At 41.5% G+C, this 24,437-nt stretch overlaps 2 protein-coding genes across 2 annotated transcripts in view; both read right to left on the bottom strand.

The window, feature by feature from the left end:
• The window catches only part of ttc12 (tetratricopeptide repeat domain 12), a gene marked incomplete at both ends in the record, with an annotated part of 38,252 nt that extends 27,464 nt beyond the window's left edge, over window positions 1-10,788 (bottom strand). The window contains 3 exons of the mRNA XM_084143147.1: window positions 4,842-4,872; window positions 5,135-5,304; window positions 10,734-10,788. Of these exons, the coding sequence (XP_083999273.1) occupies window positions 4,842-4,872; window positions 5,135-5,304; window positions 10,734-10,788 (256 nt within the window). The remainder of the gene's footprint in view (window positions 1-4,841; window positions 4,873-5,134; window positions 5,305-10,733) is intronic.
• Window positions 10,789-21,797: 11,009 nt separating this feature from the next.
• The window catches only part of LOC311101857 (uncharacterized protein), a 28,631-nt gene continuing 25,991 nt past the window's right edge, over window positions 21,798-24,437 (bottom strand). The window contains exons 15-16 of the mRNA XM_084143071.1: window positions 23,188-23,364; window positions 21,798-22,932 (exon numbers count right to left, since the gene is read on the bottom strand). Coding sequence (XP_083999197.1) covers window positions 22,789-22,932; window positions 23,188-23,364 — 321 coding nt within the window. The 3' untranslated portion in view covers window positions 21,798-22,788. The remainder of the gene's footprint in view (window positions 22,933-23,187; window positions 23,365-24,437) is intronic.

The following is a 24,437-nucleotide window of genomic DNA, read 5'->3' as shown; positions in this document are numbered from 1 at the left end:
ATGGAAAGTTTTTTTTTTTTAAATGACCCTGATTAATTCTTTAGTCATATCCCAGTTTACCTATTTACTTATGGCCCTGTCTACACTGAATTACTTGTTTTTAGAATTATATGAGCAAAATATATTCCACTTTATTTGGAACGGCAAGCCAGACAAACTTTTAACCGGACTATTTATATAATGAATATGAATTCGGAGAGCTGAAATTATTAAATATTCAAGAATGTAACCTCTCACTAAAGGCTTCAGTCATACAAAAGTTGTATTTAAATTAGTAAGAATGGCTCACCCAGTGTAAAAAAAGAAAGCCCTTTTTCCTTTATTCAGATTACAACCTCTCACTTTCAGTTATTACAACAAATATTATGGTTAAACTCAAATATACTAATTGATAAAAATGTTTAAAAAATCTATAATCTTTGTTAATGATATCATAAATAGGACTGATGGGGTTATGTCACACATTCAGCTAACAAAAATATATGGAAATGTCTGCTCTATCCAAAAATACAACCAACTGATTGCAGCATTACCGTGAAAATGAAAGAGGCAAGTTGAAGGGGGAGAAGGTAAGGAACCTGTCTGTCGGCCCTACATTAAAGACCAAAATTGGTTAAAGAAAATTGTGATAAATAAAAAAGTATACCAGTTTCATTTAAGGACCAAGAAGTGGACAGCTGCGCCATACAGGTTGCAAAATATAGTGTCTTGCAAAAGTATTATTCCCCCTTGCCGTTTATCCTATTTTGTTGCATTACAACCTGTAATTTAAATGGATTTTTATTTGGATTTCATGTAATGGACATACACAAAATAGTCCAAATTGGTGAAGTGAAATGAAAAAAATAACTTGTTTCAGAAATTTCAAAAGAAATACATAAAGGAAAAGTGGTGCATGCATATGTATTCACCTCCTTTGCTATGAAGCCCCTAAATAAGATCTGGTGCAACCAATTACTTTCAGAAGTCACATAACTAGTTAAATAAAGTCCACCTGTGTCCATACTGTACACATGTTCTGAAAGGCCCCAGAGTTTCCAACACCACTAAGCAAGGGGCACCACCAAGCAAGCGGCACCATGAAGACCAAGGAGCTCTCCAAACAGGTCAGGGACAAAGTTGTGGAGAAGTACAGATCAGGGTTGGGTTATAAAAAATATCAAAAACTTTGAACATCCCACGGAGCACCATTAAATCCATTATAAAAAAATTGAAATAATATGGCACCACAACAAACCGGCCAAGAGAGGGCCACTCACCAAAACTCACGGACCAGGCAAGGAAGGCATTAATCAGATAGGCAACAAAAAGACCAAAGATAACCCTGAAGGAGCTGCAAAGCTCCACAGCAGAGATTGGAGTATCTGTCCATAGGACCACTTTAAGCCGTACACTCCACAGAGCTGGGCTTTACGGAAGAGTGGCCAGAAAAAAGCCATTGCTTTGTGTTCGCCAAAAGGCATGTCGGAGACTCCCCAAACATATGGAAGAAGGTACTCTGGTCAGATGAGACTAAAATTAAGCTTTTTGGCCATCAAGGAAAACGCTATGTCTGGTGCAAACCCAACACCTCTCATCACCCCGAGAACACCATCGGCAGGGACTGGGAAACTGGTCAGAATTGAAGGAATGATGGATGGCGCTAAATACAGGGAGATTCTAAGAGGGAAACCTGTTTCAGTCTTCCAGAGATTTGAGACTGAGACGGAGGTTCACCTGGTGGTTTAAGGGGAAACATATACAGTGGGGAGAACAAGTATTTGATACACTGCCGATTTTGCAGGTTTTCCTACTTACAAAGCATGTAGAGGTCTGTAATTTTTATCATAGGGACACTTCAACTGTGAAAAAAAATCCAGAAAATCACATTGTATGGTTTTTAAGTAATTAATTTGCTTTCTATTGCATGACATAAGTATTTGATCACCTACCAACCAGTAAGAATTCCGGCTCTCACAGACCTGTTAGTTTTTCTTTAAGAAGCCCTCCTGTTCTCCACTCATTACCTGTATTAACTGCACCTGTTTGAACTCATTACCTGTATAAAAGACACCTGTCCACACACTCAATCAAACAGACTCCAAACTCTCCACAATGGCCAAGACCAGAGAGCTGTGTAAGGACATCGGGATAAAATTGTAGACCTGCACAAGGCTGTGATGGGCTACAGGACAATAGGCAAGCAGCTTGGTGAGAAGGCAACAACTGTTGGCGCAATTATTAGAAAATGGAAGAAGTTCAAGATGACGGTCAATCACCCTCGGTCTGGGGCTCCATGCAAGATCTCACCTCGTGGGGCATCAATGATCATGAGGAAGGTGAGGGATCAGCCCAGAACTACACGGCAGGACCTGGTCAATGACCTGAAGAGAGCTGGGACCACAGTCTCAAAGAAAACCATTAGTAACACACTATGCCGTCATGGATTAAAATCCTGCAGCGCACGCAAGGTCCCCCTGCTCAAGCCAGCGCATGTCCAGGCCTGTCTGAAGTTTGCCAATGACCATCTGGATGATCCAGAGGAGGAATGGGAGAAGGTAATGTGGTCTGATGAGACAAAAATAGAGCTTTTTGGTCTAAACTCCACTCGCCGGGTTTGGAGGAAGAAGAAGGATGAGTACAACCCCAAGAACACCATCCCAACCGTGAAGCATGGAGGTGGAAACATCATTCTTTGGGGATGTTTTTCTGCAAAGGGGACAGGACGACTGCACCGTATTGAGGGAAGGATGGATGGGGCCATGTATCGCGAGATCTTGGCCAACAACCTCCTTCCCTCAGTAAGATCATTGAAGATGGGTCGTGGCTGGGTCTTCCAGCATGACAATGACCCGAAACACACAGCCAGGGCAACTAAGGAGTGGCTCCGTAAGAAGCATCTCAAGGTCCTGGAGTGGCCTAGCCAGTCTCCAGACCTGAACCCAATAGAAAGTCTTTGGAGGGAGCTGAAAGTCTGTATTGCCCAGCGACAGCCCCGAAACCTGAAGGATCTGGAGAAGGCCTGTATGGAGGAGTGGGCCAAAATCCCTGCTGCAGTGTGTGCAAACCTGGTCAAGACCTACAGGAAACGTATGATCTCTGTAATTGCAAACAAAGGTTTCTGTACCAAATATTAAGTTCTGCTTTTCTGATGTATCAAATACTTATGTCATGCAATAAAATGCAAATTAATTACTTAAAAATCATACAATGTGATTTTCTGGATTTTTGTTTTAGATTCCGTCTCTCACAGTTGAAGTGCACCTATGATACAACATATTACAGACCTCTACATGCATTTTAATTCCAGGTTGTAAGGCAACAAAATAGGAAAAATGCCAAGGTGGGTGAATACTTTTGCAAGCCACTGTAATTGGGAAGAGATTTTTGATGTGCCGATTCCATGGTTTGTGAACTGATCCAATTAAAATTATTATACAAAATTCTTGCAACCAATAGTATGTTATGTATATGGAGGATACAACCATCCCAGATCTGCAGATTTTGCTGCTAAGAGACAGAATCATTAAATCAATTGTTTTGGTACTTCCCATATGTAGTTTGATTTTGGTCATAGGTTCAGGAATTGCTGAAGAATTGCAACATTTACCTGGAGCTAACTCTGCAAATTGCACAAGTATAATAATACTCTTTGTAAAATTACAGCACATTTGTTTTCAGAGATATATGGGAGAGGTTCAGAGTAGCTGAAGGGTGGGACTAAAAACAAATAAAAAAAGATAACTACTGTAAACTATACCATGTCCGTAAAATTTATATAGTATGTAGTTTACTCCAATTATGGGAGGGGTGGTAGGGTTCGGGGAAAATAATAAAGAAGGAAAAAATATGTTTTTTTAAACATATGAGGGTTGGAAATGATGCAGACAATTACATTGATAGAACCCACAATATATATGCAATATTAAAGCTAATCTACCTCCTCTAAGAAAAAGAAAATACAATTAAAAAATAAAACACAGGGATCGACTGTTACCGGAACTTGATAGGCTGATCTTGGTAATCCAGTTAAGGGTATTGACATCCATAGGCTATTGAATTGGAATTTAACTGTGTGGTGCAATTTACTATATTTGAATTGTATTTATTCTGAGTAAAGCTGATTGATGTTTAGGGATAGTGCAATTAAAGGTGGAGTTGCAGATTAAATAGACAGAGTGCTCTGGGCAGTATGATGTAGTACCATGTAAGCACTTAAAGGGGCAATCTGCAGTTCCAAGAACAACAAAGCAGGCATCCCGCCAGTGTTTTGGTAAACAGCTGAGGGATGGGGCTGGAGAAATGTAAACACTCTCAAATTCATAGACAGAGCTATGGATTCAAGGACTGACTGACCAACCATGAGATCAAAATTATAGTTTTAACCATGTTTTGAGGCTATACAGTGTTTCATTACAATTACATTGTTTACAAATTGCAGATGGCCCCTTTAAAGGGACAAATCCTAACTTGAGATAAATGTACTGTATACAGAGCCAGACACTACCCAAACTTTTTGTGTTTGATTTATGCAAATGTAAAGGACGTCACGCTGCTTACTTAGCTAGTACCGCTTCCTCCTGATTCGGCTCATACCGAGGCTTGAACCCATGACATCTGCCTCGCAAACACGCGCCACCGCCCTCCTGAAGCGTCTTACCCAGTCGCGCTACCGAAAAGCTAGCTATTCGTCAACGCAAGTGGAGACACTCGCTGAGAAGCGAGTTTCACTGATCCCGATCTGCTACACATCTTGAGTACCATGCTCAAATTAAGTTGTTCCTAAATTATTTCTTATATAGTTGTCCCAAACCGTATAATCTCATCATACAGCAAAAGAGACCCATTTTAGCTTCACACACCTGCACTTGAACTGGGATAATTCTGTGAACCCTGTAAGAAAAGAATAGAAAACAAATATTCAAAAACATGTTTCTGCAGCATGACATCAAATTACTTACCTGTACCTTCTAAGAAAAAAAAAATCTAATTAGCCAAATGAAAGGATGCTAAAATGTACCTGCCGTTATAGACAATGCACACACATCCAACCTATTACAGACCACAGGAAAGATTGCTAGTAGATTGGGATTCAATCTGAAAAGTCATTATGTGCTTGCTTTGTGCAGAGAGAGACTCAATATTAAGCTGTTACCGTCGGTGCAGGCGCCCGTTGTGAGGGATTGGTGTTTATCACTGTCCTGTTGAGGAGTGTTTTGCATGGTTCCTCCTTCTCCTTCAAGGCAGCTATGTAGCAATCAGCCTTTTCTACAGCTCTCTGCTGAGACGTTACATCAGAGGAGTTCAGTTCCTTGACCAGGTCGCCTGGATAAGAACATCACAGATTACATAGAGTAATTAAAGAGATTAAATCAAATCTAATTTTATATGTCACATGCGCCGAATAAAACGGGTGTAGTCTTTACCGTGAAATGCTTGCTTACGAGCCCTTCCCAACGATGCAGAGGTAAAAAATAATAATAATAATAACACAAGAGGAATAAAACACAGAAGAATGAAGCTACAGTATATACATTGAGTAGCGGTACCAGATCAATGTGCAGGGGTACAAGGTAATTGAGGTATATATTTACATGAAGGCAGGGTAAAGTGACTAGGCATAAGGATATATAATAATAAGAGTAAAATAAAGAACAGAGTAGCAGCAGCATATAATGAGCGTAAAAGTGTGTGTGTGTGTGTGTGTGTGTGTGTTGTCGTTATGCGTGTGTGTGTTATGTACAGTACCAGTCAAAAGTTTGGACACACCTACTCATTCAAGGGTTTTTCTTTATTTTTACTATTTTTTACATTGTAGAATAATAGTGAAGACATCAAAACGATGAAATAACACATATGGAATCATGTAGTAACCAAAAAAGTGTTAAAGAAATCAAAATATATTTTATATTTGAGATTCTTCAAATAGCCACCCTTTGCCTTGATGACAGCTTTGCACACTCTTGGCATTCTCTCAACCAGCTTCACCTGGAATGCTTTTCCAACAGTCTTGAAGGAGTTCCCACATCTGCTGAGCACTTGTTGGCTGCTTTTCCTTCACTCTGCGATCCAGGGATTGTGGAGGCCAGGTCATCTGATGCAGCACCTCATCACTCTCCTTCTTGGTCAAATAGCCCTTACACAGCCTGGAGGTGTGTGGGGTCATTGTCCTGTTGAAAAACAAATGATAGTCCCACTAAGCCCAAACCAGATGGGATGGCATATCGCTGCAGAATGCTGTGGTAGCCATGCTGGTTAAGTGTGCCTTGAATTCTAAATAAATCACTGACAGTGTCACTAGCAAAGCACCCCCACAACATAACACCTCCTCCTCCATGCTTTACGGTGGGAAATACACATGCGGAGATCATCCGTTCACCCACACCGCGTCTCACAAAGCTACGGCGGTTGGAACTAACAATCTCCAATTTTGGACAAATTTCCACCGGTCTAATGTCCATTGCTCATGTTTCTTGGCCTAAGCAAGTCTCTTCTTATTATTGGTGTCCTTTAGTAATGGTTTCTTTGCAGCAATTCGACCATGAAGGCCTGATTCACACAGTCTCCTCTGAACAGTTGATGTTGAGATGTGTCTGTTACTTGAACTCTGTGAAGCATTTATTTGGGCTGCAATTTCTGAGGCTGGTAACTCTAATGAATTTATCCTCTGCTGCAGAGGTAACTATGGGTCTTCCATTCCTGTGGCGGTCCTCATGAGAGTCAGTTTCATCATAGCGCTTTATGGTTTTTGCAACTGTACTTGAAGAAACTTTCAAAGTTCTTGAAATGTTCCGTATTGACTGACCTTCATGTCTTAAAGTAATAATGGACTGTTGTTTCTCTTTGCTTATTTGAGTTGTTCTTGCCATAATATGGACTTGGTCTTTTACCAAGTAGGGCTATCTTCTGTATACCCCCCTACGTTGTCACAACACAACTGATTGGCTCAAATGTATTTAAGAAGGCACACCTATTAGTTGAAATGCATTCCAGGTGACTACCTCATGAAGCTGGTTGAGAGAATGACAATAGTGTGCAAATCTATCATCAAGGCAAAGGGTGGCTATTTCAAGAATCTCAAATATAACATATATTTTGATTTGTTTAACACTCTTTTGGTTACTACATGATTCCATATGTGTTATTTCATAGTTTTGATGTCTTCACTATTATTCTACAATGTAAAAAATAGTACAAATAAAGAAAAACCCTTGAATGAGTAGGTGTGTCCAAACCATTGACTGTACTGTGTGTGTGTGTGCGTATGTAATGTATGTGAATGTGTGGGGCTTTTGTGTGAGAGTGTCAGTGTAGTGTGAGTGTGTAATGTGTATGTATAGTCTTGTGAGTCAGTGCAAGATAGGGTCAGTGCAGATAGAACGGGTAACCATTTAATTAACTATTTAGGAGTCTTATGGCTATGGGGTAGAAGCTGACTCAGAGCCTGTTGGACCGAGAGCTGATGTTGTGCTACCGTTTGCCGGACAGTAGCAGAATGAACAATTTATGGCTTGGGTGGCTCGAGTCTTTGGCAATTTTTACATCGCGCTCAGCCCCAGTGATGTACGGGGCTGTCCGCACCACCCTCTGTAGCGCTTTGCGGTCTAGCAAGATGCATTTGCCATACCAAGCGGTGATGCAGTCAGTCAAGATGCTCTCGATGGAACAGCTGTAGAACCTTTTGAGGATCCAAGGGCCCATGCTAAATCTTTTCAGCCTCCTGAGCGGGAAGAGGCGCTGTCGTGCCGTCCGGCAGCCTTGCTTGTTTAAAACATTTACATTTTGGTTTCCTTACCCTGTAAGCAGTCAGACAAGGTAAGATATACTGCATATACTGCTTACAGGGTAAGGAAACCAGTGACATTTTGTAATTTGGGTGAAATATCCCATTAAAGATGTGTTGACTTTGTCACTCCTCTGGAAATAACTGTGACCTGCTTTATTCAGTTAGTACTACTCCCATAGTCACTGTTATTGTCTGAATTTATACAGGAACACCTTAGGTCTTTCTTGGTAAAGTTTAAGGTTGGAGCCTGGTAGGGGTCTTTAAGGTAGGGGTCTTTCCATTTAATTTCAATCACTTTCTGACCGCACCCTTTTTGAATTGAACAAAACTTTCCATACATATTTGCCCATGGTAAAAGTGGTCAGAAAGTGACTTTTTGGACCTGAATGCCAAAATTTTCAGAAGGGACCAAAGTTGACCCATTTTGCATACCCCACCATACCATGAGACATTAATGTCTTCATCACTGAAAAAGATAAACAGTTGAGTATTTGATAATTTCTTGAATTGTAGAATTTTTTTCTAAAAACGTTTTTATTTTTTTATTTTACATTTAACGTCAATTCTCTAAAAACGCGGAAACTCTGATAATTGTTTTCTCGCATACGTTGTAGCTTAGACCCTATTTTACATCATCTGTATTCAAGAGTATGCTGTGTCTCAACTGATGGTGGGCACAACACATACACTTCAGATTATGTAAATTAGGGTCTAAACTACAACATATGCGAAAATGGAGAGAAAAAAACAAAGTTTACATGGCTAATAACATCATTAAAAAAAAAAAATTATTACATTGTTTGACAACCCAGTTTGTAAGCTTTTAACTGATATAAAAAAATTATACTGTTAATCTTTTCCAATGATGAAGACATCATGAATGTCTCATGGTATGGTGCTGATGGTGGGTTATTCAAAATGGGTCAAGTTTGAGCACCTCCATCTCCTGAATGTTCTGGCATTCAGGTCCAAAAAGTAGCTTTCTGACCACTTCTACCATTTGAACGTTTCGTTCAAATCTAAAGGGGTGCTCCCAAAAAGTGATTGAAATCAAATGGTTCGATCCATAGATAGGCTAGGTTGGTTGAGCTGTTTTTCCAGCAGTGGAGGCTCCTCAGAGGACGACGGGGAGGACATTGAAAAAGTTATCCTTTTTAGACAAAACTATATTAAATATATTCACGTCACCAAATAATTGATTAAAACACTCATTTTGCAATGAAGGTCTACAGTAGCCTCAACAGCACTCTGTAGGGTAGCACCATGGTGTAGCCAGAGGACAGCTAGCTTCCGTCCTCCTCTGGGTGGGCACATTGACTTCAATACAAAACCAAGGAGGATCTTGGTTCTCACCCCCTTTCATAGACTTACACAGTAATTATGACTACTTCCGGAGGACGTCCTCCAACCTATCAGAGCTCTTGCAGCATGAACTGACATGTTGTCCACGCAATCAAAGGATCAGAGAATGAATGTAGTACTGAAAGCACAAGCTAAAGCTAGCTAGCACTGCAGTGCATAAAATGTGGTGAGTAGTTGACTCAAAGAGTTGAACAGATGAAGGAGAAGCATGAGAGGGAGCGAGAGAGAGATTGTCATTTTTTTCACTTTCAGTTTCACTTACTTAGCTAGCAAATGCAGCTGGCTAGTTTAGTTACTCAAACACCCGGCTCAAACAGAGGGATGCTATGTTAGCTAGCTGGCTATGACTATCCAACACCACACTGTAACTCTTCACAGTCAAGGTAAGCTTTTGGTTGTTTAATTTATTGCCACCGGGGCCCACCGGTGTAACTGCTTACTGACTCTACACTGTAACGTTACTGCATGATTGTAGCGGGTTTCCTAATGCATTAGTTCTATTAGTTATGTTGACTAGGATGTTAATTTAGCTAATATGGGGACAACGATGTAGGCTGTTTGTAGAGGATATGACATGGTTTGACTTGGACCGTTCTTTTCGCCTGGTCACATACAGCTGATGTGTTGTTAATTGAAGTCCACAAACAAAGGGAAAAGGTGAGATGAGGAGAGGGCATAGAGGCTAGAATGAATACAACGTGGCTGCTATGAAAGTGAACTGTGTTTATGCGTAATCAGTTGAAAAAAACGTTTCTTAAACGGAAGCAAAGGGGGATAAAAATACCTGAATTTGTCCAATAGAAACTCATTTGCAACTGTTGGACTAATGACTACACCCTAGATAAGCTAGATGCAGGCAAGAGTGTGCAAGGCGGTATTGAATGTGTCACTGTCTGTCAAAGTGTCACTGTCTGTCATCTCACATTTTTCTTTCGGCCTGTGTGCACCTACGTTGTAAACTTTAATTCATAGGCTAGGTTGTAGCAACCTCATGATGGGTATAGAGAAAATGTGAGTATCATGTAGTAGCCTAAACCTATCGATGTTACATTGAACTGGGGGCATGGAATATGAATGACAGTCATCCAACATGCTGTAATAGAAATAAGGCCATGCTCATGAGAAAAAAATGTGTCCTCCCTCATCATAAACTGCACTGACCGCCACTGCTTTCCAGTACCTGAAATTAGGCTACTGGCTGCCCTTAAAGCCTGCATGCTAGCTAGCTCGATATTTTAAAGGTACTTTAGCTAAGGTTAGCCAACTACATTGGTCTTATGTCTTGCACCAGAACAGCCAGCTAAAATGACTTGACTGTATGGGATGTAGCTCAGTTGATAGAGCATGGCGTTTGCAACGCCAGGGTTGTGGGTTCGTTTCCCACGGGGGCCAGTATTAAAAAAAACATGTATTCACTAACTGTAAGTCGCTCTGGATAAGAGCGTCTGCTAAATGACTAAAAATGTAAATGTAAAATCTGTATCTGTCCCTAACAAATTTCACACTCAGCTAGTTGCTAGTACTCTAGCTAGCTTCCAACCGAACGCACACGTACCTAACGTCAGCTAGCTACTATGGATGAACTGGTGGTGGTGCTGGTACTTACTTATTTCATCAACATTCTTCAAGAAACTCTCAAAATCCTCGAACTCTTTTGTCATGTTGATTTGTTTACCAGTAATCTGCTAAATGAAGATTATGCAATACCAATGAAACAAGCTGTTTCTTTGTTTAGCTAGCTACTGTAGCTACAATAGTTGTGGATGTCAATCTACTCTTCTTCTTGACTTGAGTGTGTAATGTATTCGTAACTATGGTAACGGTCAATCTTTTTTTTTCAAAGTGGGGATTGGATTTCTAAAGGTCACGTGCTCTAAGTAGGGGCGTGTGGTTTCGAAGTGTTCAACGCCCGTGCAGTACCTTATCTACATTTTCTACAAACAAATGTATAAAGGCTTGATACTGCTCCAGTCCTATAGCAGAGAGTGCTTGCCACTGCCACCCCGCTGAAGAGCATAGCTCACCCTTTTTTCCAGTCCATTCGGTTCATAATGGACCGCTTACAGCAGTATCTGAACACAAAAAAGACCAAGAGTGCCGCCATGAGATTTTCAGGGGTATTGAAAATGTGCACAGTTTACTAAGTGATATCCACCTATTGTACCCTGAATTTTACTATTGCAAGCATGCATTTTTATCATTGTAGCATAAATGCACCATGGTACTGGGTCATTCTATAATTTTAACTGAATAATAACAACTGGAACTGGATTATGCATCACAGCAAAGTAATCAATATTTTTTAAAGACAGATTATCAGTTTACTGAATAGTCCCCCCCAGGTGAGTAATTAGGCCTGATTCTGCTTGGAAGGATTATTTTGAATCTGAGTTACAACTAAAGTAGCAGCAAATTACAACCAACTTGTTCATCATCAATAAACATTGTTTCTATAAAGATGCATAGAGTTGCCTACTGTATAAATCAAATACTGAAACAATAGCACTGATGTGTTCTTATCATGTGTTCTTTCGGCAAGGTCCTTTTCCCTTATTGGTCAGCCCCTGTTATCTTATCTCCTGTTGGTTGTTTACGCCTCCAGTATTAGAGGGTTGATTTCAGGTAAACTAATTTAAAATCAAATCAAATTGTATTGGTCACATACACATATTTAGCAGATGTTATTGCGGGTGTAGCGAAATGCTTGTGTTCCTAGCTCCAACAGTGCAGTAGTATCGAACAATTCACAACAATACGCACAAATCTAAAAGTAAAAGAATGGAATTAAGAAATATATAAATATTAGGACAAGCAAAATCAGAGTGGCATTGACTAGAATACAGTAGAATACAGTATACACATATAAAATGAGTAAAACAGTATGTAAACATTATTAAAGTGGCCAGTGTTCCATTATTAAAGTGACCAGTGATTCCATGTCTATAATAATGGCAGCAGCATCTAAGGTGCAGGGTAGGGTATTGGGTGGAGGCCGGGTAGTGGTGGCTATTTAACAGTCTGATGGCCTTGAGATAGAAGCTGTTTTTCAGTTTCTCGGTTCCAGCTTTGATACACCTGTACTGACCTCGCCTTCTGGATGATAGTGGGGTGAACAGGCCGTGGCTCGTGGTTGATGTCCTTGATGATCTTTTTGGCCTTCCTGTGAAATCGGGTGCTGTAGGTGTCCTTGAGGGCAGGCAGTGTGCCCGCAGTGATGCGTTGGGCAGACCGCACCACCTTCTGGAGAGCCCTGTGGTTGCGGGCGGTGCAGTTGCTGTACCAGGCGGTGATACAGCCCGACAGGATGCTCTCAATGGTGCATCTGTAAAAGTTTGTGAGGGTCTTAGGGGCCAAGCCAAATTTCTTCAGCCTCGTGATGTTGAAGAGGCGCTGTTGCGCCTTCTTCACCACACTGTCTGTGTGGGTGGACCATTTCAGATTGTCAGTGATGTGTACGCAGAGGAACTTGAAGCTTTTCACCTTCTCCACTGTGGTCCTGTCAATGTGGAAGGGGGCGTGCTCCCTCTGCTGTCTCCTGAAGTCCATGATCAGCTCCTTCGTTTTGTTTGGATATCCTGTGAGGATAAATATTTTGATTGGACTACTCAGAATGTGTTATGCATTATGAATATAGTATTCATGGGCCGCGTTATGAAGTAAAAACAAATATTTTTAGTAATATTATTAGTAATATTACAGTGGGGAAAAAAAGTATTTAGTCAGCCACCAATTGTGCAAGTTCTCCCACTTAAAAAGATGAGAGAGGCCTGTAATTTTCATCATAGGTACACGTCAACTATGACAGACAAATTGAGATTTTTTTTCTCCAGAAAATCACATTGTAGGATTTTTAATGAACTGATTTGCAAATTATGGTGGAAAATAAGTATTTGCTCACCTACAAACAAGCAAGATTTCTGGCTCTCACAGACCTGTAACTTCTTCTTTAAGAGGCTCCTCTGTCCTCCACTCGTTACCTGTATTAATGGCACCTGTTTGAACTTGTTATCAGTATAAAAGACACCTGTCCACAACCTCAAACAGTCACACTCCAAACTCCACTATGGCCAAGACCAAAGAGCTGTCAAAGGACACCAGAAACAAAATTGTAGACCTGCATCAGGCTGGGAAGACTGAATCTGCAATAGGTAAGCAGCTTGGTTTGAAGAAATCAACTGTGGGAGCAATTATTAGGAAATGGAAGACATACAAGACCACTGATAATCTCCCTCGATCTGGGGCTCCACGCAAGATCTCACCCCGTGGGGTCAAAATGATCACAAAATCCAAGAACCACACGGGGGGACCTAGTGAATGACCTGCAGAGAGCTGGGACCAAAGTAACAAAGCCTACCATCAGTAACACACTACGCCGCCAGGGACTCAAATCCTGCAGCGCCAGACATGTCCCCCTGCTTAAGCCAGTACATGTCCAGGCCCGTCTGAAGTTTGCTAGAGTGCATTTGGATGATCCAGAAGAGGATTGGGAGAATGTCATATGGTCAGATGAAACCAAAATAGAACTTTTTGGTAAAAACTCAACTCGTCATGTTTGGAGGACAAAGAATGCTGAGTTGCATCCAAAGAACACCATACCTACTGTGAAGCATGGGGGTGGAAACATCATGCTTTGGGGCTGTTTTTCTGCAAAGGGACCAGGACGACTGATCCGTGTAAAGGAAAGAATGAATGGGGCCATGTATCGTGAGATTTTGAGTGAAAACCTCCTTCCATCAGCAAGGGCATTGAAGATGAAATGTGGCTGGGTCTTTCAGCATGACAATGATCCCAAACACACCGCCCGGGCAACGAAGGAGTGGCTTCGTAAGAAGCATTTCAAGGTCCTGGAGAATACCTCAAATGTTACTTGGAAGCCAGTCTCCAGATCTCAACCCCATAGAAAATCTTTGGAGGGAGTTGAAAGTCCGTGTTGCCCAGCGACAGCCCCAAAACATCACTGCTCTAGAGGAGATCTGCATGGAGGAATGGGACAAAATACCAGCAACAGTGTGTGAAAACCTTGTGAAGACTTACAGAAAACGTTTGACCTGTGTCATTGCCAACAAAGGGTATATAACAAAGTATTGAGAAACTTTTGTCATTGACCAAATACTTATTTTCCACCATAATTTGCAAATAAATTCATAAAAAATCCTACAATGTGATTTTCTGGATTTTTTTTCTCATTTTGTCTGTCATAGTTGACGTGTACCTATGATGAAAATTACAGGCCTCTCTCATCTTTTTAAGTGGGAGAACTTGCACAATTGGTGGCTGACTAAATACTTTTTTCCCCCACTGTATAAGCAGTTTATAAGAACACCTTATACATTGTTACCAAACCAACATTATAAACTAAATTAAAAGTTCTTATTAATAACCTTTCTTTCATGGCTTAATCACCATTTTATTTTAGTACAAATCCCACAAAAATACGCCTAGTATTAAAAATACCTCAAATGTTACTTGGAAACCACTTTCACTAGCTAGGATCTTGTAATTGGAGGCTGCCACTTGTTAGTCTCTCCTCCCACTCATAACTCCAGCAAGTTTCTATCCAGCCCCCAGACACATGATGCCCACTAGTCCCTTGGTCCTCCCCTGTTGCAAGGAAATCAGCATAATTGCTTTGCCCCTTGTTTTTCCATACATTCCCAAAAATGCCACACCTCTTTCTTAGTCCACATAACCACTGAATAAAGGCCTGTTGATCCCCAATCCCCACCACTTATTTGCAGTGGCGACCCGTCATTCAGGTCAGGCGGGCCAGAGCCCCACTTGTTTTGAGCCCCACCTGTTTAGCAAAAAAATTAATATTATTTTGCATGTTATTTTGCCATTAATACATGTCACATATAAGTTTGCAAACAATATAAAAAAAAGTATAATTGAGTTAATAAAGCCACATACAAACATGGTCTCTTTTTTGAGTAAGGCAGCTCCAAAATGCAGGTGTTTCAGCCATGCTCAGTGCTTTCTGTGGTGGTGGTGGGGCAGCCAGCGGAAAATATGGAGCATAAGGGTTGGTAATGTTCTCTAGTTGTGCTGTGATTGGCTCAGTGTTCTGTCACTCATGGGGACACTACGTCACCGCAAAATCTATGGGTAGAGCTCGAAAATTCAAGCCACTTGGGTGCTGCCATAGAGTTACATTAGAAGTGCCCATCCAAGAAGGGTCAAGGTCATTGACCACAGATAAAATGACGTCAAATCACATTATATCTACCATAGCTTTGATTGGACTGTCAACATCATACTTTCAAAATCTTAGCTAGCAAGCTAGCAGTCATCATCATGAATCAAGTCGACAATCTACTGGCAAATCCTTTTCAATCCTTGTCATATGAAGAGAAATTATAGATAAAAAGTATCAGTGCTCTTTGGCCATTGGACATAAACATTACACAAAAAGTTGGAATCGCAAATTCAACAATGAGTGGTTTGGAAGGAATCAGTGGCTAACTGCAAGCGTTGCAAAGCAATCACTAGCCTACTATTCAGTGGAGTGGCTGTGTGGTCCATGTCTTTGTTTAAGGCTCTCTTTTCCAAGCTTAAAAGGATAAACATTCAACACCATGGGCCATAAAAGGTTGAATACATTGGCCATGCTGTCAATCCACATTCAAAACAACTGGAAACTCAGAACTGGGAAGTCTCAGACTTCAGTGAGTTCAAGACAACTGGGAACTGAGCTCCGACTGGGAAAATACGATCATCCAACTCGAAATTCCAAGTCGGGAACTCGGGCCTGTTTCTAGAGCTCCGACTTGAAGATCACTGACGTCAAGAGTCGACCTATTTTATCCGAGTTCCCAGTTGTCTTGAAAGCACCATAAATCCAGAGAATTGTCTGCTTATATGCCCCCTTTATTTATCCTACGGTTCTGACTTGGTGTACAGGGAGAATACTGTAAGAAAGTCCCATGTTCTGAATTCTGTCGCTGTACATTTCAAAAGTGCTGAACAAATAGTTTGATTGACTACGTCCGTCCTAGCTCGCTCATTAATGTCTTAATCGAAATTACAGATTGCCTCTTATACGCTCGTCGTCCCCTTATTCCATAGTTTGTACATCTCAATTGTCAGTAGAAACCACATTTGTTTAAGCAAGTCAGACATATCAAGGCAGTAAATGAGGCTGAATGACAAGGCTCCGCTGATAGCCAGGTGTAACAGAGGTAAGGACTCACTACATGGTGCTGAAAAGAAAGCTCTGCTGTTGGGACAGCTTTATGTAGGCCCTAACAGTTTGTGGGCACCGTTTGTCACCGTTATAGTGCAATTCATGTATTGTTTAGTGTTGTGTAGTGGCTTTGCTGGCATGCATTAAAAAAAATTGTGGGAGTTTGCCCCACCAAGATTTACATTCTAAAATCGCCACTGCTTATTTGGGACATACATGGACCAGCTCTAACTTGTTTCACATTAGTACGTCGAACTACAGAAAAACAGAAACAACCCAAGTCTGCACCAATATGCCATCCTACCTAGGATGGTCCATTCTTAACACTTTATGCTGCTGTCTCCCTTTTCAAATCAAATCAATCAAGTTTGATTTGTCATTTGCTTCGTAAACAACAGGTGTAGACTAACAGTGAAATGCTTACTTACGGGCCCTTCCCAACAATGCAGAGAGAAAAATAGAAAAATTATAGAAAATGAATAAATACACAATGAGTAACGATAACTTGGCTATATACACGGGGTACCAGTACCGAGTAGATGTGCAGAGGTACTAGGTCATTGAGGTAGTAGATAGGTAGGGGTAAATTGACTAGGCAACAGGATAGAGAATAAGCAGTAGCAGCAGCGATTGTGATGAGTCAAAGGAGTTAGTGCAAAAAGGGTCAATGCAGATAGTCCGGGTAGCTATTTGGTTAACTATTTAGCAGTCTTTTGGCTTGGGGGTTAGAAGCTGTTCAGGGTCATGTTGGTTCCAGACTTGGGATATGTACAGTCGTGGTTAAACGTTTTGAGAATGACACAGGTATTGGTCTTCACAAAGTTTGCTTCTTCAGTGTTATGAGATATTTTTGTCAGATGTTACTATGGTATACTGAAATATAATTACAAGAATTCCATAAGTGTCAAATGCTTTTATTGACAATTACATTAAGTTTATGCAAAGAGTCAATATTTGCAGTGTTGACCCTTCTTTTTCAAGACCTCTGCAATCCACCCTGGCATGCTGTCAATGAACTTCTGGGCCACATCCTGACTGATGGAAGCCCATTCTTGCATAATCAATGCTTGGAGTTTGTCAGAATTTGTGGGGTTTTGTTTGTCCACCCGCCTCTTGAGGATCGACCACAAGTTCTCAATGGGATTAAGGTCTGGGGAGTTTCCTGGCCATGGACACAAAATGTCGATGTTTTGTTACCCGAGCCATTTAGTTATGGCAAGGTGCTCCATCATGCTGGAAAAGGCATTGGTCGTCACCAAACTGTTCTTGGATGGTTGGGAGAAGTTGCTCTCGGAGGATGTGTTGGTACCATTCTTTATTCATGGCTGTGTTATTAGGCAAAATTGTGAGTGAGCCCACTCCCTTGGCTGAGAAGCAACCCCACACATGAATAGTCTCCTGTAGCTCAGTTGGTAGAGCATGGCGCTTGCAACGCCAGGGTTGTGGGTTCGTTTCCCACGGAGGGGCAGTATGAAAATGTATGCACTCACTAACTGTAAGTCGCTCTGGATAAGAGCGTCTGCTAAATGAATTAAATGTCTCAGGATGCTTTACTGTTGGCATGACACAGGACTGATGGTAGCGCTCACCTTGTCTTCTCCAGACAAGGTGTTTTCCGGATGCCCCAAACAAACGGAAAGGGGATTCATCAGAGAAAATGACTTTACCCCAGTCCTCAGCAGTCCAATCCCTGTATCTTTTGCAGAATATCAGTCTGTCCCTGATGTTTTTCCTGGAGAGAAGTGGCTTCTTTGCTGCCCTTCTTGACACCAGGCCATCCTCCAAAAGTATTCGCCTCACTGTGCGTGCAGATGCACTCACACCTGCCTGATGCCATTCCTGAGCAAGCTCTGCACTGGTGGTGCCCCGATCCCGCAGCTGAATCAACTTTAGGAGACTGGTGCTTGCTGGACTTTCTTGGGCACCCTGAAGCCTTCTTCACAACAATTGAACCTCTCTCCTTGAAGTTCTTGATGATCTGATAAATGGTCATTTTAGGTGCAATCTTACTAGCAGCAATATCCTTGCCTGTGAAGCTCTTTTTGTGCAAAGCAATGATGACGGCACATGTTTCCTTGCAGGTAACCATGGTTAACAGAGGAAGAACAATGATTTCAAGCACCACCCTCCTTTTAAAGCTTCCAGTCTGTTATTCTAACTCAATCAGCATGACAGAGTGATCTCCAGCCTTGTCCTCGTCAACACTCTCACCTGTGTTAACAAGAGAATCACTGACATGATGGCAGCTGGTCCTTTTGTGGCAGTGCTGAAATGCAGTGGAAATGTTTTTTGGGGATTAAGTTCATTTTCATGGCAAAGAGGGACTTTGCAATTAATTGCAATTCATCTGATCACTCTTCATGACATTCTGGAGTACATGCAAATTGCCATCATCAAAACTGAGGCAGCAGACTTAGCGAAAATTAGTATTTGTGTCATTCTCAAAACTTTTCACCACGACTGTACGTACGGTCACTGTGGGGACGACGTCATCGATGCACTTATTGATGAAGCTGGTGACTGAGGTGGTATACTCCTCAACGCCAGCCGACAAGTGTCAGAGCTGGTGTAATAGGATTCAATCTTAGTCCTATATTGACGCTTTGCCTGGTTGATAGCTCGTCGGAGATAGGAGTGGGATTTCTTATAAGCGTCCGGATTAGTGCCCTATCAAATAAAATAAAAACATTATTTGTCACATGCGCGGAATACAACAGGTGTAGACCTTACTGTGAAATGCTTACTTATACAGCTCATTGAGTGCGGTCTTAGTACCAGCTTCGGTTACTAGTGGAAAAATTATTGGTAAATAGTATGGTCTGCAGTTTATCATGAGGTATTCTTACAAAAAACTTGAGACTTCCTTAACATTAGAGATCGCGCAGCAGCTATTGTTAACAAAGAGACACAAACGTATTGATTATCCCCCATTGTATGTTTGAAGGCGGATAATGCAAACGGAGTTGGAGAGGCAGCAGCAGAGGCGTCCAGGATAGCCTACATCCTCAACATCATTGGGATTGTGTTGGGCACCATTATTATTGCACAAAAACTCACCGCAACATGAAAAAGGAGTGTATGTTTTTGTACCATCTTTTGCCCATTTTATTCCTAGGGCTGCAAATGTTTGACCAGCTGTGCCCCTAACCGAGCCCCAATGTAAACAAATGCCCTGCAAGCAATTAACAGACCAGCGCTTGTGCTCCATTCTCAGTGTGTTCTTATCATGATACTGTATTTTCTTTTGACAAGACCCAATTGTCATCCCTGCCTCGCGGGGCGGGCGGGTTTAAGGTCATGAAATATTGTGTGGGTGAAGGGCGGATGGGTGGAGGATGGGTTGAATAAAGAGAAAACACTGCATTAAAATGTATGTTTCTTGTGCAATTCATATTTATAGGCTACATTGAGGTTTTTATTTTATTATTTTTATCTGGCATTAGTGAGTAAGCCTAAGCTTTAGGGCCTAACTGTACGCGCACCAAATAAATGAATAAATGTTGAAGAACAATGGCATTGTTCAAGAGAGAAAAAAGGGAACTGTACAGCACATTTTCTATATTCGCAGGTTAGGGTCGGGTGTGACCCTGAGATTTTAACTTTGTCACATATAGTTGGGCGGTTACTGACGGCTTATTAGCAATTGCGGGTGGTTGCTGGAGAACAAACAGCTGAACCGCACATCACTAGTACTCAGGCTAAATTATGGTAAAACATTAATTATTTTCTGTTCTCATTATTACTCCATAATAAAGGTACTTGTCTACACCATTGTAGTCTCTTGATGAAGCCGCTATGCCTCAGCAGTATCTTCAGCAAACACTAGAGGGTGACATTTACTGATTGGCTCAAACCATGTTGGCAATCATCTAACAATGCACTGTATTGTGAATCAGAGTCACTGTTGCACACACACAAAAAAAACTTTGCTCGGTTATATAACCCACGTTTTGGTTTTAATTGAATTAGACCAGTGGTTCCCAACCTTTTTCAGTTACTGTACCACCAACTGAGGGGGTACAACCCCCTCATGTGCACTTTACCAGTAACCCTATGAGCTCATGAGTCTTCTCAAGTTCCCCTTGTGGGTAGGCCAAGTACCCTCAAGGGTCCTAGTACCCCGGTTGGGAACCACTGAACACTTTTGTTTGATAGTGTAATATCATCTTTCCTTAGATGTTAATCCACGTTGGGGATAATTTATATAAAATGAATAGATTAATACATCACAAAAACAATATATATTTTTGAAGAATTGTATTGGTGCATTTGCAGTACCTGCTTGTGCAGCAGTTCTTCCTGCATCTCATGCTAGGTTGGAGTGAGTAGAGTGACTTGAAACAGCCTGAAAGCTTTCCTGTAACGCAGTTGGAATGTTAATGAGAACCAGACAAGCCCAAAACGATGCATGTGTGGGTTGTTCATAGTCCTCATCAGCACGCAACTCCAGTACTGAAGACACTCACCAAGGAACACTGAACACTGTCTTTCACTGCAGCAGATAAAGATTTTTGTTTGTAAGAGCAACTGTAGCCTACAACAGCCTTCATTAGTTATTCCGTCTGATGAGAGCCATACCTGGGTTCAACTAGTATTTGGTTTCTTTCGAACACTTTAGCTGCACTTTATTGAGCTGGCCTGGCATAATGGGACCAATGGAATAGTCCCAAAACTGCAAACTCCACCCTTGTGGCACTTCAGTCAGGCTCAAACAAATGTTCAAAGTATTTGAAAGATTTGAAATACTATTTGAATCCGGGTCTAATGAGAGCCAAAAGAGAAAAATAGTAAATTATTACATACTGAACTACCTGGGATGGTCCATTTTCAACACTTTATGCTGCTGTCTCCCAATTGGAATTGCTGCAATAGTTTGCTCATGCAGGGTAAGATATCCAAAATTCAGACTCAATCCAATATTCAGCAATTATAAAGGTATTTACAAACGCATCTGCTGATTAACAATTGAATAGCTTGTGTGATTTTTGAAGTGGATTCTATGGTTAACTAAGTGAAAGTGGGATAATACATTGATTATCCCCCATTGTGTGTTTGAAGGCGGATAATGCAAACACAGTTGGAGAGGCAACAGCGGCAGCAGAGGCTATCAGGATAGCCAAGATCCTCAACATCGTTGGACTTGTCGTTGGGATTGTGTTGCCCTTCATTATTGTTGCACTGCAACTCACTGGTGGCGCGTGAAAAAGGAGGATTTGTTTTTGTACCATCTTTTGCCCTTTGCATTCCTTTTTACGACTTCATACAGCACACCAGCCCAAACCTGCCCTGATGAGGACCAGCTGTGCCCCTAACTGAGCCCCAGTGTAAACAAACGCCCTGCAAGCAATTAACTGACCAGTTCTTGTGCTCCATACTCAGAGACAACTAGGTAGAACTTGACTTAGGATGTTGCAGTTGCTGGTTTGAGAAAATATATGAAGCTTCCTGACTGTCAAATGTAATAATAAACATATGAATCCACCACAATTCATGGTCTTTGTTTATTTATTTCCAAGCACATTTGAGACATAGAAATGTTGATACAAGCAATACAGGCATAACGGTTTACATCAAAAGTGCATTGCAAAAAGTTTATAAATCAGTCTTAGATTTGTTTAAAGGTTTTAAGACTTATCTCTACTCCTGTGTCAATACTGTGTAGACCAATTTTCTAAAACTCAAAACCTCCACTGCTATGTAGCACAATCTGGAGTCTGTGTTTCAGCCCAACAGCAGCCCCTGCCATTTAAGCAGGGTGGTGGAGCTGAAAAAATGAAACCACTCTTAAATTCATACACTTATCTATGGATGCACAGATTATCAAAAAGATTGATATGATAGTTTTAAACATACGTATTTCTTTAAGTTATACAATTATTGTTAACAAAAACTAAGATGACACAAAAAGCATAAACATGGAGCAATGCCACCTATATTTTAGATTATGATAGAGTAATGCAGTTGCACTAAGTTCATAAGGCATTTCTAAGTTAGAGTCCTCAAGAACCAATGGTTATTCATTGATATGACCATTGAACAGCAGGAAATATCACAGATTGTGTCTGTAACTGACAACAGCATCCTAAAAATAGTCTCAACACAAATAGGCCTCCACACACACATAGGGTTGAGGGACACCTCCTGCGCCCCCCTCCCAGCATTCTAGTCCCAGTAGGCGAACCTGGTTGCAGTGATATCAGTCTGATGTCTTTTGTGACGTTATGGTCAGGTTGTATACAGATTGTAAAAGGATATGTGTGCGTGTGCATGAAGAACCTCTCTGTCACACTTCCAAGGAAAAAGTTTTGGTCTTTCATCAGTTGCCAGTCCATACATAACTGTGTTTTTTCTAAGGAGAGCAGCCATCATGAATTGTACTCAGTACTGTATGTGAGGGGCTCTCAACCTTTTCCGTTCCGACGCTTACTAAAACGCTTTCCAAAAATCCGGGGACCCCTACATCATGTCTTGCCATAGATCACTGAGCTAGATCACTATTTTCTTCCTGGGCTTTGTGACGCACTTCCATGTTTCGGAGCCCCAAGCTCTTCTCTCTCAACAGCCTTTCGACATGGAGGAACACCGACGCCTCCCTGTGCTTCTGCAGAAGTCCCTCCACCTCCTGCTCAAGGAAAATACATGAAACAGACATGGAACATTGTAATTGCCAAAGATTCACTGACTGTGGCTAACGCATGCGTGACAGTTGTTTTCCATCACCATCGCATGGAATGCTCTAGAAATAAACTCGGTATCACTTTATTTGGAAAGGCCACAATAGATGGTTTATTTATTATTTCTAGCTATCATAATCATTGAGGTAAAACACCAGCAAGACATTGCAATAATGTCGATCCCCCGGAGAGGAAGTACTTACCTCCTGTGAAAGGAGCCCCCGACTGGGCCTCTGAAGCCTCTCCAGCAGGGAGGTGGGGTGGGAGGAGGAGGGATGGGAGTCCCATGGCATGGAGCTCTGTGGAGCAGCATCCTCCCTACCCATTGAGGAACTCCCTAGTCTGGCCTGGAATAGCTCACCCAGACATGCTTGCAGCAGCTAAGAAAGAAAAACAGTAACATATTACTAAAGTCTAACATTATAATGCTTTATAACTTCTTATAAGCACAAATTTGTCTTTAAAAAAGTATTATAACTTGTGGTGTCACTTTACTTGACACACCTACTTATGAAGACTTAGATCGCCTTATAAATATATTCATACTGTAGGACCTTATAGATAAAGTCATAGAGCATTATGAAACTATAATAAATCTAATTGTCTTGAGTGTGTATGATCCCTTTATAATGTCTTATAATAACCTTATAATGATCATAACATATTATAAGCCTTGTTATAATACACTGCTCAAAAAAATAAAGGGAACACTTAAACAACACAATGTAACTCCAAGTCAATCACACTTCTGTGAAATCAAACTGTCCACTTAGGAAGCAACACTGATTTCACAAGCTGTTGTGCAAATGGAATAGACAACAGGTGGAAATTATAGGCAATTAGCAAGACACCCCCAATAAAGGACTGGTTTTGCAGTTGGTGACCACAGACCACTTCTCAGTTCCTATGCTTCCTGGCTGATGTTTTGGTCACTTTTGAATGCTGGCGGTGCTTTCACTCTAGTGATAGCATGAGACGGACTCTACAACCCACACAAGTCGCTCAGGTAGTGCAGCTCATCCAGGATGGCACATAAATGCGAGCTGTGGGAAGAAGGTTTGCTGTGTCTGTCAGCGTAGTGTCCAGAGCATGGAGGCGCTACCAGGAGACAGGCCAGTACATCAGGAGACGTGGAGGAGGCCGTAGGAGGGCAACAACCCAGCAGCAGGACTGCTACCTCCGCCTTTGTGCAAGGAGGAGCAGGAGGAGCACTGCCAGAGCCCTGCAAAATGACCTCCAGCAGGCCACAAATGTGCATGTGTCTGCTCAAACGGTCAGAAACAGACTCCATGAGGGTGGTATGAGGGCCCGACGTCCACAGGTGGGGGTTGTGCTTACAGCCCAACACCGTGCAGGACGTTTGGCATTTGCCAGAGAACACCAAGATTGGCAAATTCGCCACTGGCGCCCTGTGCTCTTCACAGATGAAAGCAGGTTCACACTGAGCACGTGA

Source organism: Coregonus lavaretus, assembly GCF_964263955.1.
Source record: "Coregonus lavaretus genome assembly, chromosome: 26".
NCBI lineage: Eukaryota > Metazoa > Chordata > Actinopteri > Salmoniformes > Salmonidae > Coregonus > Coregonus lavaretus.
The sequence above is the reverse complement of the archived record's forward strand: the minus strand, read 5'-3'. Positions and strand labels throughout refer to the sequence as shown.